Here is a 19,540-nt window from a genome sequence, read left to right as displayed (position 1 = left end):
CGGGCCCTACCCAACAGCGGGCTCACAGGCTAGAAGGGGGAGACAGAGAACAAAACCAAGCATACTAACAAAATAAAATAAATAGAATAGATGCTTAACAGATGGCACCGTTGATTAATTGATTCTGTGTGCCTCAGTTCCCTCATCTGTCAAATGGGGGTGAAGACTGGGAGCCCCCACATGGGACAACCTCATCACCTTGGATCCCCCCCAGCGCTTAGAACAGTGCTTTGCACATAGTAAGCGCTTAACAGATGCCACTGTTAATTAATTAATTCTCTGGGCCTCAGTTCCCTCATCTGTCAAATGGGGGTGAAGACTGGGAGCCCCCACGTGGGACAATCTGATCACCTTGGATCCCCCCCAGTGCTTAGAATAGTGCTCGGCTCATCGTAAGCGCTTAACAGATGCCACCATTAATTAATTAATCCTCTGGGCCTCAGTTCCCTCATCTGTCAAATGGGGGTGAAGACTGGGAGCCCTCACGTGGGCCAACCTCATCAGCTTGTATCCCCCCCAGCGCTTAGAACAGTGCTTGGCATGTAGTAAGCGCTTAACAGATGCCACCATTAATTAATTAATTTTCTGTGCCTCAGTTCCCTCATCTGTCAAATGGGGGTGAAGACTGGGAGCCCCCATGTGGGACAATCTGATCACCTTGTATCCCCCCCCAGCGCTTAGAACAGTGCTCGGCTCATCGTAACCGCTTAACAGACGCCACCATTAATTAATCCTCTGGGCCTCAGTTCCCTCATCTTTCAAATGGGGGTGAAGACTGGGAGCCCCCACAGGGGACAATCTGATAATAACAATAATAATAATAATAATATTAATAATAATAATGATGATGGTGGCATTTGTTGAGCACTTACTATGTGCCAAGCACTTTCTAAGCGCTGGGGGAGATACAAAGTAACTGGGTTGTCCCACGCTTAACAAATACCATCATCATTATTATTAATAATAATAATAATGATGATGGCATTTGTTGAGCACTTACTATGTATGTGCCAAGCACTTTCTAAGCGCTGGGGGAGATACAAGGTAACCAGGTTGTCCCACGCTTAGCAAATACCATCATCATTATTATTAATAATAATAATAATGATGATGATGGCATTTGTTGAGCACTTACTATGTGCCAAGCACTTTCTAAGCGCTGGGGGAGATACAAGGTAATCAGGTTGTCCCACGCTTAACAAATACCATCGTCATTATTAGTAATAATAATAATGATTCATTTAGTCGTATTTATTGAGCACTTACTGTGTGCAGAGCACTGGACTAAGCGCTTGGGGAGTCCAAGTTGGCAACATCTAGAGACGGTCCCTACCCAACAGCGGGCTCACAGTCTAGAAGACTGATGATCAACAAATGATGGCATTTGTTGAGCACTTACTATGTGCCAAGCACTTTCTAAGCCCTGGGGGAGATACAAAGTAACCGGGTTGTCCCACGCTTAACAAATACCATTGTTATTATTGATATTATTATCAGTATTAATCATTTGTTGAGCACTTACCATGTGCCAAGCACTTTCTAAGCGCTGGGGGAGATACAAGGTAACCAGGTTGTCCCATGCCTAACAAGTACCATTGTTATTATTATTATTAATAATAATAATAATAATAATGATGATGATGGCATTTGTTGAGCACTTACTATGTGCCAAGCACTTTCTAAGCGCTGGGGGAGATACAAGGTAACCAGGTTGTCCCACGCTTAACAAATACTGTCATTATTATTAATATTATTATCAATATAAATAGTATATAGTATGATATATCACAACATATAACGATAATATTAATATAATATATACTATAGTGTATAAATATATTATATGATATATGATTATTATTATTAATAATAATGATGATGGCATTTGTTGAGCACTTACTATGTGCCACGCACTTTCTAAGCGCTGGGGGAGATACAAGGTGACCGGATTGTCCCATGCTTAACAAGTACCATCATTATTATTAATATTATCAATGCTAATAATATATAATATGATATATTACAAGATATAATAATATTAATATAATATATACTATAATATATAAACATATTATATAGTATATTATTAGTAATAGTAATAATAATAACGATGATGGCATTTCTTGAGCACTTAAAGCACTTTCTAAGCGCCGGGGGAGATACAAGGTAACCAGGTTGTCCCATGCTTAACAAATACCATCATCATTATTAAGATTATCAATATTATAATATTTAATACAATATATTACAATATATAATAATGTTAATATAATATATACTATAATATATAAACATATTATATAATATATTATTATTAATAGTAATAATAATAATAATGATGATGATGGCATTTGTTGAGCACTTACTATGTGCCAAGCACTTTCTAAGCTCCGGGGGAGATACAAGGTAACCAGGTTGTCCCACGCTTAACAAACACCATCATTATTATTAATACCGTCAATATTAATAATATATAATACGACATATTACAATATATAATAATATTAATATAATATGTACTATAATATATAAATATAGTATATAGTATATCATTATTATTATTAATACTAATAATGATGATGGCATTTGTTGAGCACTTACTACATGCCAAGCACTTTCTAAGCGCGGGGGGAGATACAAGGTAACCAGGTTGTCCCACGCTTAACAAATACCATCAGTATTATTAATATTATCAATATTAATAATCTTTAATATGATATATTACAATATATAATAATATCAATATAATACATACTATAATATATAAATATATTAGATAATATATTATTATTATTAATACTGCTGCTGATGATGGCATTTGTTGAGCACTTACTACATGCCAAGCACTTTCTAAGCGCGGGGGGAGATACAAGGTAATCAGGTGGTCCCACGCTTAATACCATCATCATTGTTATGATTCATTCATTCATTCTTCATTCATTCATTCAATCGTATTGATTGAGCGCTTACTGTGTGTAGAGCACTGTACTAAGCGCTTGGGAAGTCCTAGTCGGCAACAAGCAGCGTGGCTCAGTGGAAAGAGCCCGGGCTTTGGAGTCAGAGGTCGTGGGTTCAAATGCCGGCTCCGCCAGTTGTCAGCTGTGTGACCTTGGGCAAGTCACTTCACTTCTCTGGGCCTCGGTTACCTCATCTCTAAAATGGGGATTAAGACCGTGAGCCCCCCCGTGGGACGACCCGATCACCTTGTAACCCCCCAGCGCTTAGAACAGGGCTTGGCACAGAGTAAGCGCTTAATAAATCGCGGTCCCTACCCGACAGCGGGCCCACAGTCTAGAAGGGCATCGACTGGATCGATGATTGAATGGAGTCGAATGACGATCCGTCAGAGGCGCTTACTGAGCGCCGAACGGGGGGCTCGAGCGGGGCCCATGCGCTGAGCCCACTGGCGGGTCGGGGCCGTCTCTAGATGTTGCCGACTTGGACTTCCCAAGCGCTTAGTACAGTGCTCTGCACACAGTAAGCGCTCAGTAAGTACGATTGATTGATTGATTGATCCGTTTCCTGCCGGCGACGCGAGCGGCGTGGGGGTCCGCGGGCGGGCGACGGGGGGGCTCAACCCTCCCCGCCGGCAGGAGCTACTTCGAAGCCAACGACGTGGCCGCGGCCCTCAACGTCGTGGAGGAGGCGTTCTCCAAGCACCCCGGCCTCGTCTCCGTGGAGGACGTCAACATCGCGGCCGAGCTCTACACGGCCAACAAGCAGTTCGACAAGGCGCTGGAGGTACGAGCGCGGCCCTGCTTCGGCGCTTACCGCCGGCCCGGCGCTGTGCTGAGCGCCGGGGCGGTTGCGTTCGTCCATTCATTCATTCATTCGGTCGTATTTATTGAGCGCTTCCTGCGTGGAAGCGCTCGGGAAGTCCGTGTCGGCAACAGAGAGGAGCGGATGGGGCGGGCTGGAGAAGGCCAGAAGGGAGGTAGGAGGGGGCGAGGGCTGGGGTTGATAATAATAACAATAAAAATCATCATCATCAATCGTATTTATTGAGCGCTTACGATGTGCAGAGCACCGGACTAAGCACTTGGGGAGTACAAGTTGGCAACCTATAGAGACGGTCCCAGATGGTATTTGTTAAGCGCTCACTATGCTCCAGGCACCGTTTTCCAGACTGTGAGCCCACTGTTGGGTTGGGACCGTCTCTCTATGTTGCCGACTTGGACTTCCCAAGCGCTTAGTCCAGTGCTCTGCACACAGGAAGCGCTCGATAAATACGATTGATTGATTGATTCTAAGCGCTGGTTGGGGGGATATGAGAAGCAGCGTGGCTCAGCGGAAAGAGCCTGGGCTTTGGAGTCCGAGGTCATGGGTTCAAATCCCGGCTCCGCCAGTTGTCAGCTGGGTGACTTTGGGCAAGTCACTTCACCTCTCTGGGCCTCAGTTCCCTCATCTGGAAAATGGGGATTAAGCCTGTGAGCCCCCCTCCCATGGGAAAACCTGATCACCCTGTATCCTCCCCAGCGCTTAGAACAGTGCTGTGCACATAGTGAGCGCTTAATAAATCCCATCATTATTATTATACAAGGTGATCAGGTTGTCCCACGGGGGGCTCCCAGTCTTCATCCCCATTTTCCAGATGAGGTCACTGAGGCCCAGAGAAGTGAAGTGACCGGCCCAAGGTTACACAGCTTCCTTCCCCTCCCCACAGCACATATATATATATATATATATATATATATATATATATATATATTTGTTTGTACATATTTATTACTCTATTCATTTTATTTGTACATATTTATTTGGTTTATTTGGTTAATATGTTTTGTTGTCCATCTCCCCCGTCTAGACTGTGAGCCCGTTGTTGGGTAGGGACCGTCTCTAGATGTTGCCAACTTGGACTTCCCAAGCGCTTAGTCCAGTGCTCTGCACACAGTAAGCGCTCAGTAAATGCGATTGAATGAATGAATGAGTGGCAGAGGCAGGATTAGAACCCATGACCTCTGACTCCCAAGCCTGGGCTCTTTCCACTAAGCCATGTTGCTGCCCCCAAAATAATAATAATGGTATTTGTTATGCGCTTACTATGTGCCAAGCACTGTTCTAAGCCCTGGGGAGGTTACAAGGTGATCGGATTGTCCCACGGGGGGCTCACAGTCTTCATCCCCCTTTTACAGGTGAGGGAACTGAGGCCCAGAGAATAATAATCATAATAATAATAATGGCATTTCTTAAGCGCTTACTATGTGCCAAGCACTGTTCTAAGCACTGGGGAGGTTACCAGGTGATCAGGTTGTCCCACGGGGGGCTCACAGTCTTAATCCCCATTTTACAGATGAGGGAACTGAGGCCCAGGGAAGTGAAGTGACATGCCCAAAGTCCCATAGCTGGCAGTTGGTGGAGCCGGGATTTGAACCCATGACTTTTGATTCCAAAGCCCAGTCTCAGTTCCACTGAGCCACCTGTTAAGCACTTACTATGTGCCAAGCACTGTTCTGAGCGCTGGGGCGGTCACAGGATGATCACGTTGTCCCATGGGGGGCTCCCAGTCTTCATCCCCATTTTCCAGATGAGGGAACTGAGGCCCAGAGAAGTGAAGTGACTTGCCCAGAGTCACACAGCTGACAGGTGGTTGTACTTCCCAGGCGCTTAGTCCAGCGCTCTGCACACAGTAAGCGCTCAATAAATACGTCTCCCCCTTCTAGACTGTGAGCCCGTTGCTGGGTAGGGACCGCCTCTATATGTTGCCAACTTGGACTTCCCAAGCGCTTAGTACAGTGCTCTGCACACAGTAGGTGCTCAATAAATAGAGCACTTTGACCGACTGAATGAATGAATGATTGAATGAATGGTGGATCCAGATGAGAACTCACAACCTCGGTCTCCCAAGCCCATCAGCGCATAGAGCAGTGCTTTGCACATAGTAAGCGCTTAATAAATCAATCAATCGTATTTATTGAGCGCTTACTGTGTGCAGAGCACTGTACTAAGCGCTTGGGAAGTACAAGTTGGCCCATTATTACTATTATTATTATTATTATTATTATGCTCTTTCCACTAAACCATGACAGGGATTGGGTCCAATGTGATTAGCCGGGGTCTTCCTTGGCGTTCAGTCCAGTCCCGGCACATAGTAGGCGCCTCCCGACTCCCACCCGTCCCCTCCGGGTCCGTCCCCTCGTCGGCTCTCGCGTCTGAAGCGTTTCTCCGTCGTCAGGTCATCACCGATTTTTCCGGCATCGTCCTGGAGAAGAGCGCGGCCGGGGAAGGCCCGGCCGAAGACCGCGGAGGTACACGGGGCCGGGGGTGGGCGCGGCATTCATTCCTTCATTCAGTGGTATTTATTGAGCGCCTACTGTGTGCAGAGCACTGGACTAAGCGCTTGGGAAGTCCAATTCGGCAGCAGATAGAGGTGGTCCCTCCTCAACGACGGGCTCACAGGCTAGAAGCGGGGTGACAGACGACAAACCAAAACAAGTAGACAGGCGTCAATACCATCAAAATAGATCAATTCATTCAATCGTATTTATTGAGCGCTTACTGTGTGCAGAGCACCGTACTAAGCGCTTGGGAAGTACAAATGGGCAACCGATAGAGACGGTCCCTACCCAACGACGGGCTCACAGTCTAGAAGCGGGGAGACAGACAACAAAACAAAACAAGTGGACAGGCATCAATACCATCAAAATAGATCAGTTCATTCAGTCGTATTTATTGAGCGCTTACTGTGTGCAGAGCACTGTACTAAGCGCTTGGGAAGTACAAATGGGCAACAGATAGAGACGGTCCCTACCCAACGACGGGCTCACAGTCTAGAAGCGGGGAGACAGATGACAAAACAAAACAAGTAGACGGGCATCAATACTATCAAAATAGATACATTCCTTCATTCAGTCGTCTTTATTGAGTGCTTACTGTGTGCAGACCACTGTACTAAGCGTTTGGGAAGTCCAAGTCGGCAAAAGATGAAGACGGTCGCTCCCCTACGACGGGCTCACAGTCTAGAAGCGGGGAGACAGACAACAAACCAAAACAAGTAGACAGGCGTCAATACCATCAAAATAAATAAATTCATTCAATCGTATTTATTGAGCGCTTACTGTGTGCAGAGCACTGGACTAAGCGCTTGGGAAGTCCAGTTCCACAGCAGATAGAGACGGTCCCTCCCCAACGACGGGCTCACAGTCTAGAAGCGGGGAGACAGACGACGAAACAAAACAAGTAGACAGGCGTCAATACCATCAAAATAGATACATTCATGCATTCGTATTTATTGAGCACTTACTGTGTGCAGAGCACTGTACTAAGCGTTTGGGAAGTCCAAGTCGGCAAAAGATAAAGACGGTCGCTCCCCTACGACGGGCTCACAGTCTAGAAGCGGGGAGACAGACAACAAACCAAAACAAGTAGACAGGCGTCAATACCATCAAAATAGATAAATTCATTCAATCGTATTTACTGAGCACTTACTGTGTGCAGAGCACTGGACTAAGCGCTTGGGAAGTCCAGTTCCACAGCAGATAGAGACAGTCCCTCCCCAACAACGGGCTCACAGTCTAGAAGCGGGGAGACAGACCACAAAACAAAACAAGTAGACAGGTGTCAATACCATCAAATAGATAAATTCATTGTCGTATTTATTGAGCGCTTACTGTGTGCAGAGCACTGTACTAAGCGCTTGGGAAGTACTAATCGGCAACATATAGAAGCAGTCCCTACCCAGCAGCGGGCTCACAGCCGAGAAGGGGGAGACGGATGACAAAACAGAACATTTTAACCAAATAAAATAAATAGAATAAATATGTACAAGTAAAATAAATCATTAAATAGAGTAATAAATCCATACAAACATATATACATCTATCCAGGTGCTGTGGGGAGGGGCAGGAGGTAAGGCGGGGGGGATGGGGAGGGGGAGAGGAAGGAGGGGGCTCAGTCTGGGAAGGCCTCCTGGAGGAGGTGAGCTCTCAGTAATAATAATAATAATAATTTTGGTATTTGTTAAGCGCTCACTATGTGCCAAGCACTGTTCTAAGCGCTGTGGAGGCTACAAGGTGATCAGGTTGTCCCACGTGGGGTTCACAGTCTTAATCCCCATTTTCCAGATGAGGGAACTAAGGCCCAGAGGAGTGAAGTGACTTGCCCAAAGTCACCCAGCTGACAAGTGGCGGAGCCGGGATTTGAACCCACGACCTTTGTCTCCCAAGCCCGGCCTCTTTCTACTGAGCCACGCTGCTTCTCTAGGCTTTGAAGGGGCTTTGCTTCTCAATGTATCTACCGCAGCGCTTAGAACAGTGCTTGGCACATAATAAGCGCTTAACAAATACCAACATTATTATTATTATTATTTATTGAGCTCAATAAATACAATTGAATGCAATCGTGTTTATTGAGCTCAATAAATACAATTGAATGAATAAATGAATGAATGAATGAATGGAAAGCAGTGTGGCTCAGTGGAAAGAGCCCAGGCTCTGGAGTCGGGGGTCGTGGGTTCGAATTCCAGCTCCACCACTTGTCAGCTGGGTGACCTTGGGCAAGTGACTTCACTTCTCTGGGCCTCAGTTCCCTCATCTGGAAAATGGGGATAATAATAATATTAATAATAATAATAATAATAATGGCATTTACTAAGCGCTTACTCTGTGCAAAGCACTGTTCTAAGCGCTGGGGAGGTTACAAGGTGATCAGGTTGTCCCACGGGGGGCTCACAGTCTTCATCCCCATTTGACAGATGAGGGAACTTGAGGCGCAGAGAAGTGAAGTGACTTGCCCAAAGTCACCCAGCTGACAGTTGGCGGAGCCGGGATTTGAACCCATGACTCCAGAGCCCGGGCTCTTTCCACTGAGCCACGCTGCTTTCCATTCATTCATTCATTCATTCATTCAATTGAATGAATGAAGACTGGGAGCCCCATGTGGGACAACCTGATTACCTTGTATCTACCGCAGCGCTTAGAACAGTGCTTGGCACATAGTAAGCGCTTAACAAATACCAACATTATTATTATTATTATTATTATTATTATTATTATTTATTGAGCTCAATAAGTACGATTGAATGCAATCGTATATATTGAGCTCAGTAAATACGATTGAATGAATGAATGAATGAATGGAAAGCAGCGTGGCTCAGTGGAAAGAGCCCGGGCTCTGGAGTCAGAGGTCGTGGGTTCAAGTCCCGGCTCCGCCACATGTCAGCTGGGTTTCCTTGGGCAAGTCGCTTCACTTCTCTGGGCCTCAGTTCCCTCATCTGGAAAATGGGGATGAAGACTGGGAGCCCCACGTGGGACAACCTGATTACCTTGTATCTACCGCAGCGCTTAGAACAGTGCTTGGCACATAGCGCTTAGCAAATACCAACATTATTATCATTATTATTTATTGAGCTCAATAAATACGATTGAATGCAATCGTGTTTATTGAGCTCAATAAATACGATTGAATGAATGAATGAATGAATGACTTTTAGACTTTTGGACTGTGAGCCCACTGTTGGGTAGGAACTGTCTCTATATGTTGCCAACTTGTACTTCCCAAGTGCTTAGTACAGTGCTCTGCACATAGTAAGCACTCAATAAATACGATTGATTGATTGACTGTATGAATGGAAAGCAGCGTGGCCCAGTGGAAAGAGCCCGGGCTCTGGAGTCAGAGGTCGTGGGTTCAAGTCCCGGCTCCACCACTTGTCAGCTGGGTGACCTTGGGCAAGTCGCTTCAGCTTCTCTGGGCCTCAGTTCCCTCATCTGGAAAATGGGGATGAAGACTGGGAGCCCCACGTGGGACGACCTGATTACCTTGTATCTACCGCAGCGCTTAGAACAGTGATTGGCACATAGTAAGCGCTTAGCAAATACCAACATTATTATCATTATTATTTATTGAGCTCAATAAATACGATTGAATGCAATCGTGTTTATTGAGCTCAATAAATACGATTGAATGAATGAATGAATGACTTTTAGACTTTTAGACTGTGAGCCCGCTGTTGGGTAGGAACTGTCTCTATATGTTGCCAAATTGTACTTCCCAAGCGCTTAGTACAGTGCTCTGCACACAGTAAGCGCTCAATAAATACGATTGATTGATGGATTGATTGAATGAATGGAAAGCAGCGTGGCCCAGTGGAAAGAGCCCGGGCTCTGGAGTCAGAGGTCGTGGGTTCAAGTCCCGGCTCCACCACTTGTCAGCTGGGTGACCTTGGGCAAGTCGCTTCACTTCTCTGGGCCTCAGTTCCCTCATCTGGAAAATGGGGATGAAGACTGGGAGCCCCACGTGGGACAACCTGATTACCTTGTATCTACCGCAGCGCTTGGAGCAGTGTTTGGCACAGGGTAAGCGCCTAGCAAATACCAACATTATTATTATTATTATTATTACTTATTGAGCTCAATAAATACGATTGAATGCAATCGTGTCCTTTTAGACTGTGAGCCCACTGCTGGGTAGGGACTGTCTCTATATGTTGCCAACTTGTACTTCCAAAGCGCATAGTACAGTGCTGTGCACACAGTAAGCGCTCAATAACTACGATTGATGATGATGATGATGATGATTGAGCTCAATAAATACGATTGAATGAATGAATGAATGAATGACTTTTAGATTTTTAGACTGTGAGCCCACTGTTGGGTAGGAGCCGTCTCTATATGTTGCCAACTTGTACTTCCCAAGCGCTTAGTACGGTGCTCTGCACACTGTAAGTGCTCAATAAATACGATTGATTGATTGACTGAATGAATGGAAAGCAGCGTGGCCCAGTGGAAAGAGCCCGGGCTCTGGAGTCAGAGGTCGTGAGTTCAAATCCCGGCTGTGTGACCTTGGGAAAGTCGATTCACTTCTCTGGGCCTCAGTTCCCTCATCTGGAAAATGGGGATGAAGACTGGGAGCCCCACGTGGAACAACCTGATCACCTTGTATCTACCGCAGCGCTTAGAACAGTGCTTGGCACATAGGAAGCGCTTAGCCAATGCCAACATTATTATCATTATTATTTATTGAGCTCAATAAATACGATTGAATGCAATCGTGTTTATTGAGCTCAATAAATACGATTGAATGAATGAATGAATGGAAAGCAGCGTGGCCCAGTGGAAAGAGCCTGGGCTCTGGAGTCAGAGGTCGTGGGTTCAAGTCCTGGCTCCACCACTTGTCAGCTGGGTGACCTTGGGCAAGTCGCTTCGCTTCTCTGGGCCTCAGTTCCCTCATCTGGAAAATGGGGATGAAGACTGGGAGCCCCACGGGGGACAACCTGATTACCTTGCATCTACCGCAGTGCTTAGAACAGTGCTTGGCACATAGTAAGCGCTTAGCAAATACCAACATTATTATTATTATTATTAATTGAGCTCAATAAATACGATTGAATGCAATCATGTCTTGAGCTCAATAAATACGATTGAATGAATGAATGACTTTTAGACTGTGAGCCCACTGTTGGGTAGGGACTGTCTCTATATGTTGCCAACTTGTATTTCCCAAGCGCTTAGTACAGTGCTCTGCACACAGTAAGCGCTCAATAAATACGATTGATTGAATGAATGGAAAGCAGCGTGGCCCAGTGGAAAGAGCCCGGGCTCTGGAGTCAGAGTTCGTGGGTTCAAGTCCCGGCTCCACCACTTGTCAGCTGCGTTTCCTTGGGCAAGTCGCTTCACTTTTCTGGGCCTCAGTGACCTCATCTGGAAAATGGGGATGAAGACCGGGAGCCCCCCGGGGGACAACCTGTCGTGTCGTGTCCCCGCAGAGAGGGTGACGTGCACCATCCCGGAAGGAGTCCCCATCGACATCACCGTCAAGCTGATGGTCTGCCTCGTCCATCTCAACATCCTGGAACCGCTCAACGTGAGGCCCGCGGGGAGGGCGAGGGGCGGCGGGAGCGCTTAGCACACTCATTCAGTCCTCCAATCGCCTTTATTGAGCGCTGACTGGGTGCAGAGCACTGTACTAAGCGCTTGGGAAGTACAATTTGGCAACATAGACAGTTCCTACTGAGCGCTGGGGAAGGACGTCTAGACAGTGAGCCCGCTGTTGGGTAGGGTCCGGCTCTCTATTTTTGCCAACTTGGCCTTCCCAAGCGCTTAGTACAGCGCTCTGCACGCAGTCAGCGCTCAATAAACACGATTGAATGAATGAATGAATAGTCAGCGCTTAATAAACGCCGTCATTATTAAGCCCCGGGGCTTCGATCGGCGCTTGGCACATAATAATAATAATAATGGTGGCATCTGTTAAGCGGTTACTATGTGCAAAGCACTGTTCTACACGGTTGCTTATTAATCATTATTAATCCCCGGTGCTTCAATCGGCGCTTGGCACATAATAATAGTAATAATAATGATGGTGGCACTTGTTAAGCGCTTATTATGTGCAAAGCACTGTTCTACATGGTTGGTTATTAATCATTATTAATCCCCGGTGCTTCAGTCAGCGCTTGGCACATAATAATAGTAATAATAATGATGATGGCACTTGTTAAGCGCTTATTATGTGCAAAGCACTGTTCTACATGGTTTCTTATTATTAATCCCCGGTGCTTCGATCAGCGCTTGGCCCATAATAATAATAATAATAATAATAATAATAATAATAATAATATAATAATAATGGTGATGGCACTTGTTAAGCGCTTACTATGTGCAAAGCAGTGTTCTACATGGTTGCTGATTATTAATCCCCGGTGCTTCGATCAGCGTCTTGGCCCATAATAATAATAATAATAATGATGATGATGGCACTTGTTAAGCGCTTATTATGTGCACAGCACTGTTCTACATGGTTGCTTATTAATCATTGTTAATCCCCGGTGCTTCAGTCAGCGCTTGGCACATAATAATAGTAATAATAATGATGATGGCACTTGTTAAGCGCTTATTATGTGCAAAGCACTGTTCTGCATGGTTTCTTATTATTAATCCCCGGTGCTTCGATCAGCGCTTGGCTAATAATAATAATAATAATAATAATAATAATAATAATAATGGCACTTGTTAAGCGCTTACTATGTGCAAAGCAGTGTTCTACATGGTTGCTGATTATTAATCCCCGGTGCTTCGATCAGCGTCTTGGCCCATAATAATAATAATAATGATGATGATGGCACTTGTTAAGCGCTTATTATATGCAAAGCACTGTTCTACATGGTTTCTTATTATTAATCCCCGGTGCTTCGATCAGCGCTTGGCCCATAATAATAATAATGATGGCACTTGTTAGGTGCTTATTACTCATCCTTATTAATCCCCAGTGCTTCGATCAGCGCTTGGCACATAGTAATGATAGCGATGGCACTTGTTAAGCGCTTACTGTGTGCTACATGGTGCTTATTATTGATTCTTATTAATCCTTGGTGCTTCGATCAGCGCTTGGCACATAATAATAATAACGATGGCACTTGTTAAGCGCTTACTGTGTGCTGCATGGTGCTTATTATTGATTCTTATTAATCCCCGGTGCTTCGATCAGCGCTTGGCACATAATAATAATAGCGATGGCACTTGTTAAGCGCTTACTATGTGCTACATGGTGCTTATTATTGATTCTTATTAATCCCCAGTGCTTCGATCAGCGCTTGGCCCGTAATAATAATAACGATGGCATTTGTTAAGCACTTACTGTGTGGTACATGGTGCTTATTATTGATTCTTATTAATCCCCGGTGCTTCGATCAGCGCTTGGCACGTAATAATAATAACGATGGCACTTGTTAGGTGCTTATTATTGATTCTTATTAATCCCTGGTGCTTCGATCAGCGCTTGGCACATAATAATAATAACGATGGCACTTGTTAGGTGCTTATTATTGATTCTTATTAATCCCCGGTGATTCGATCAGCGCTTGGCCCATAATAATAATATCGATGGCACTTGTTAAGCGCTTACTGTGTGCTACATGGTGCTTATAATTGAGTCTTATTAATCCCCGGTGCTTCGATCAGCGCTTGGCACGGAATAATAATAACGATGGCGCTTGTTAGGTGCTTATTATTGATTCTTATTAATCCCCAGTGCTTCGAGCAGCGCTTGGCCCATAATAATAATAGTGATGGCACTTGTTAAGCGCTTACTGTGTGCTACATGGTGCTTATTATTGATTCTTATTAATCCCCGGTGCTTCGATCAGCGCTTAGCCCATAATAATAATAACGATGGCACTTGTTAGGTGCTTATTATTGATTCTTATTAATCCCCGCTGCTTCCGTCAGCGCTTGGCACATAATAATAGTAACGATGGCACCTGTTAAGCGCTTACTGTGGGCTACATGGTGCTTATTATTGATTCTTATTAATCCCCGGTGCTTCAATCAGCGCTTGGCCCGTAATAATAATAACGATGGCACTTGTTAGGTGCTTATTATTGATTCTTATTAATCCCTGGTGCTTCGATCATATTGATTCTTATTAATCCCCAGTGCTTCGATCAGCGCTTGGCACATAATAACGATGGCACTTGTTAAGCGCTTACTGTGTGCTACATGGTGCTTATTATTGATTCTTATTAATCCCCGGCGCTCCGATCAGCGCTTGGCCCGTAATAATAATAACGGTGGCACTCGTTAGGTGCTTATGATAGAAGCCGCGTGGCTCAGTGGAAAAGAGCCCGGGCTTGGGAGCCAGAGGTCCTGGGTTCAAATCCCGGCTCCGCCACTTGTCAGCTGTGTGACTTTGGGCAAGTCCCTTCACTTCTCCGGGCCTCAGTTCCCTCATCTGGAAAAGGGGGATGAAGACTGGGAGCCCCCCGTGGGACAACCTGATCACCCTGTATCCCCCCCCCCAGCGCTTAGAACGGTGCTTTGCACATAGTAAGCGCTCAATCATCATCATCATCATCAATCGTATTTATTGAGCGCTTACTATGTGCAGAGCACTGGACTAAGCGCTTGGGAAGTACAAATTGGCAACATATCAATCAATCAATCAATCAATCGTATTTATTGAGCGCTTACTATGTGCAGAGCACTGTACTAAGCGCTTGGGAAGTACAAATTGGCATCACATAGAGACAGTCCCTACCCAACAGTGGGCTCACAGTCTAAAAGGGGGAGACAGAGAACAGAACCAAACATACCAACAAAATAAAATAAGTAGGATAGAAATGTACAAGTAAAATAAATAAATAAAATAGAGTAATAAATATGTACAACCATATATCCATATATACAGGTGCTGTGGGGAAGGGAAGGAGGTAAGACGGGGGGATGGAGAGGGGGACGAGGGAGAGAGGAAAGAAGGGGCTCAGTCTGGGAAGGCAACATATAGAGCATTAATAAATGCTGTTATTATTATTATCATTATTATTAATCCCCGGTGCTTCGGTCAGCGCTTGGCGCATCGTTATCGCTTCGGAGGCGGGCCGATTCTCAGCGGCATCGTCCCGTGGGGAGGGAAGGGGCTCGCCGGGGCGGCGCGCGCGGGGCGGTGGGTGAGTCGGTGTGGTTTGGGGGGTCCGGCGGGCGCAGCCCCTCCTGTCCAGCCTGGCGGAGCAGAACCCCGAGGACATGGGTGACCTCTACCTCGACGTGGCGGAGGCCTTCCTGGACGTGGGCGACTACGGCTCGGCCCTGCCGCTCCTCAGCGCGCTCGTCTGCTCCGAGCGCTACAACCTGGCCGTCGTCTGGCTGCGCCACGCCGGTGAGCGGGGCACCGTCCGCGGGGTGGGTTTCGTCGTCTGTCCCCCCCTTCTCGTGATAAGAATGATAATTCAATCGGATATTCATTCATTCGTTCATTCGTTGAGCGCTTACCGCGTGCGGAGCACTGTGCTAAGCGCTTGGGAAGGACGGGTGGGCAGCATCTAGAGACGGCCCCTACCCCAAAACGGTATCCAGGTGCTTAATACATCATCGTCATCAATGGTATTTTTTGAGCGCTTACCGTGTGCGGAGCACTGTGCTAAGCGCTTGGGAAGGACGGGTGGGCAGCATCTAGAGACGGCCCCTACCCCAAAACGGTATCCAGGTGCTTAATACATCATCGTCATCAATGGTATTTTTTGAGCGCTTACCGTGTGCGGAGCACTGTGCTAAGCGCTTGGGAAGGACGGGTGGGCAGCATCTAGAGACGGCCCCTACCCCAAAACGGTATCCAGGTGCTTAATACATCATCGTCATCAATCGTATTTTTTGAGCGCTTACCGTGTGCGGAGCACTGTGCTAAGCGCTTGGGAAGGACGGGTGGGCAGCATCTAGAGACGGCCCCTACCCCAAAACGGTATCCAGGTGCTTAATACATCATCGTCATCAATCGTATTTTTTGAGCGCTTACCGTGTGCAGAGCACTGTGCTAAGCGCTTGGGAAGGACGGGTGGGCAGCATCTAGAGACGGCCCCTACCCCAAAACGGTATCCAGGTGCTTAATACATCATCGTCATCAATCGTATTTTTTGAGCGCTTACCGTGTGCAGAGCACTGTGCTAAGCGCTTGGGAAGGACGGGTGGGCAGCATCTAGAGACGGCCCCTACCCCAAAACGGTATCCAGGTGCTTAATACATCATCGTCATCATTCGTATTCTTTGAGCGCTTACCGCGTGCAGAGCACTGTGCTAAGCGCTTGGGAAGGACGGGTGGGCAGCATCTAGAGGCGGCCCCTACCCCAAAACGGTATCCAGGTGCTTAATACATCATCGTCATCAATCGTATTTTTTGAGCGCTTACCGTGTGCAGAGCACTGTGCTAAGCGCTTGGGAAGGACGGGTGGGCAGCATCTAGAGACGGCCCCTACCCCAAAACGGTATCCAGGTGCTTAATACATCATCATCATCAATCGTATTTTTTGAGCGCTTACTGTGTGCAGAGCACTGTGCTAAGCGCTTGGGAAGGACGGGTGGGCAGCATCTAGAGACGGCCCCTACCCCAAAACGGTATCCAGGTGCTTAATACATCATCATCATCAGTCGTATTTTTTGAGCGCTTACCGTGTGCAGAGCACTGTGCTAAGCGCTTGGGAAGGACGGGTGGGCAGCATCTAGAGACGGCCCCTACCCCAAAACGGTATCCAGGTGCTTAATACATCATCATCATCAATCGTATTTTTTGAGCGCTTACCGTGTGCAGAGCACTGTACTAAGCGCTTGGGAAGGACGGGTGGGCAGCATCTAGAGACGGCCCCTACCCAAAAACAGTATCCAGGTGCTTAATACATCATCGTCATCAATCGTATTTTTTGAGCGCTTACTGTGTGCAGAGCACTGTGCTAAGCGCTTGGGAAGGACGGGTGGGCAGCATCTAGAGACGGCCCCTACCCCAAAACGGTATCCAGGTGCTTAATACATCATCGTCATCATTCGTATTTTTTGAGCGCTTACCGCGTGCAGAGCACTGTGCTAAGCGCTTGGGAAGGACGGGTGGGCAGCATCTAGAGACGGCCCCTACCCAAAACAGTATCCAGGTGCTTAATACATCATCATCATCAATCGTATTTTTTGAGCGCTTACCGTGTGCAGAGCACTGTGCTAAGCGCTTGGGAAGGACGGGTGGGCAGCATCTAAAGACGGCCCCTACCCCAAAACGGTATCCAGGTGCTTAATACATCATCGTCATCAATCGTATTTTTTGAGCGCTTACCGTGTGCAGAGCACTGTGCTAAGCGCTTGGGAAGGACGGGTGGGCAGCATCTAGAGACGGCCCCTACCCCAAAACGGTATCCAGGTGCTTAATACATCATCGTCATCAATCGTATTTTTTTGAGAGCTTACCGTGTGCAGAGCACTGTGCTAAGCGCTTGGGAAGGACGGGTGGGCAGCATCTAGAGACGGCCCCTACCCCAAAACGGTATCCAGGTGCTTAATACATCATCGTCATCAATCGTATTTTTTGAGCGCTTACCGTGTGCGGAGCACTGTGCTAAGCGCTTGGGAAGGACGGGTGGGCAGCATCTAGAGACGGCCCCTACCCCGAAACGGTATCCAGGTGCTTAATACATCATCATCATCAGTCGTATTTTTTGAGCGCTTACCATGTGCAGAGCACTGTGCTAAGCGCTTGGGAAGGACAGGTGGGCAGCATCTAGAGACGGCCCCTACCCCAAAACGGTATCCAGGTGCTTAATACATCATCATCATCAGTCGTATTTTTTGAGCGCTTACCGTGTGCAGAGCACTGTACTAAGCGCTTGGGAAGAACAGGTGGGCAGCATCTAGAGACGGCCCCTACCCCGAAACGGTATCCAGGTGCTTAATACATCATCATCATCAATCGTATTTTTTGAGCGCTTACCGTGTGCAGAGCACTGGACTAAGCGCTCGGGAAGGACGGGTGGGCAGCATCTAGAGACGGCCCCTACCCCAAAACGGTATCCAGGTGCTTAATACATCATCGTCATCAATCGTATTTTTTGAGCGCTTACCGTGTGCAGAGCACTGTGCTAAGCGCTTGGGAAGGACAGGTGGGCAGCATCTAGAGACGGCCCCTACCCCAAAACGGTATCCAGATGCTTAATACATCATCATCATCAGTCGTATTTTTTGAGCGCTTCCCGTTTGCAGAGCACTGTGCTAAGCGCTTGGGAAGGACGGGTGGGCAGCATCTAGAGACGGCCCCTACCCCAAAACGGTATCCAGGTGCTTAATACATCATCATCATCAATCGTATTTTTTGAGCGCTTACCGTGTGCAGAGCACTGTGCTAAGCGCTTGGGAAGGACGGGTGGGCAGCATCTAGAGACGGCCCCTACCCCAAAACGGTATCCAGGTGCTTAATACATCATCATCATCAATCGTATTTTTTGAGCGCTTACCGTGTGCAGAGCACTGTACTAAGCGCTTGGGAAGGACGGGTGGGCAGCATCTAGAGACGGCCCCTACCCCAAAACGGTATCCAGGTGCTTAATACATCATCGTCATCAATCGTATTTTTTGAGCGCTTACCGTGTGCAGAGCACTGTACTAAGCGCTTGGGAAGGACGGGTGGGCAGCATCTAGAGACAGCCCCTACCCAAAAACGGTATCCAGGTGCTTAATACATCATCATCATCAATCGTATTTTTTGAGCGCTTACCGTGTGCAGAGCACTGTGCTAAGCGCTTGGGAAGGACAGGTGGGCAGCATCTAGAGACGGCCCCTACCCCAAAACGGTATCCAGGTGCTTAATACATCATCATCATCAATCGTATTTTTTGAGCGCTTACCGTGTGCAGAGCACTGGACTAAGCGCTTGGGAAGGACAGGTGGTCAGCATCTAGAGACGGCCCCTACCCCAAAATGGTATCCAGGTGCTTAATACATCATCATCATCAATCGTATTTATTGAGCGCTTACTGTGTGCAGAGCACTGGACTAAGCGCTTGGGAAGAACAAGTTGGCAACATCTAGAGACGGTCCCTACCCAACAGCGGGCTTACAGTCTAAAAGGGGGAGACAGAGAACAAAACCGAACATACTAACAAAATAAAATAAATAGAATAGATATGTACAAGTAAAATAAATAAATAGAGTAATAAATATGTACAAATATATATATGCATATAGCGCTTTGTACAGTGCTCTGCACACAGTAAGCGCTCAATAAATACGATTGATGATATGCAGTGCTCCGCCCAATCCCCCTTCTAATAAGAATAAGAATAATAATTCAATCAGATTCAATCGTATTT

General features: G+C 46.6%; 1 protein-coding gene across 1 annotated transcript in view; it reads left to right on the top strand.

Moving 5' to 3' along the window:
* Nucleotides 1-19,540, top strand: part of GTF3C3 (general transcription factor IIIC subunit 3) — a 67,037-nt gene that overhangs the window by 18,917 nt on the left and 28,580 nt on the right. Inside the window, exons 7-10 of the mRNA XM_038749144.1 lie at nucleotides 3,594-3,741; nucleotides 6,173-6,245; nucleotides 11,699-11,796; nucleotides 15,411-15,582. Of these exons, the coding sequence (XP_038605072.1) occupies nucleotides 3,594-3,741; nucleotides 6,173-6,245; nucleotides 11,699-11,796; nucleotides 15,411-15,582 (491 nt within the window). The remainder of the gene's footprint in view (nucleotides 1-3,593; nucleotides 3,742-6,172; nucleotides 6,246-11,698; nucleotides 11,797-15,410; nucleotides 15,583-19,540) is intronic.

Source organism: Tachyglossus aculeatus, chromosome 7 (assembly GCF_015852505.1).
Source record: "Tachyglossus aculeatus isolate mTacAcu1 chromosome 7, mTacAcu1.pri, whole genome shotgun sequence".
NCBI classification, from domain to species: Eukaryota; Metazoa; Chordata; class Mammalia; order Monotremata; family Tachyglossidae; genus Tachyglossus; species Tachyglossus aculeatus.
This window is presented reverse-complemented; position numbering and strand designations above follow the sequence as displayed.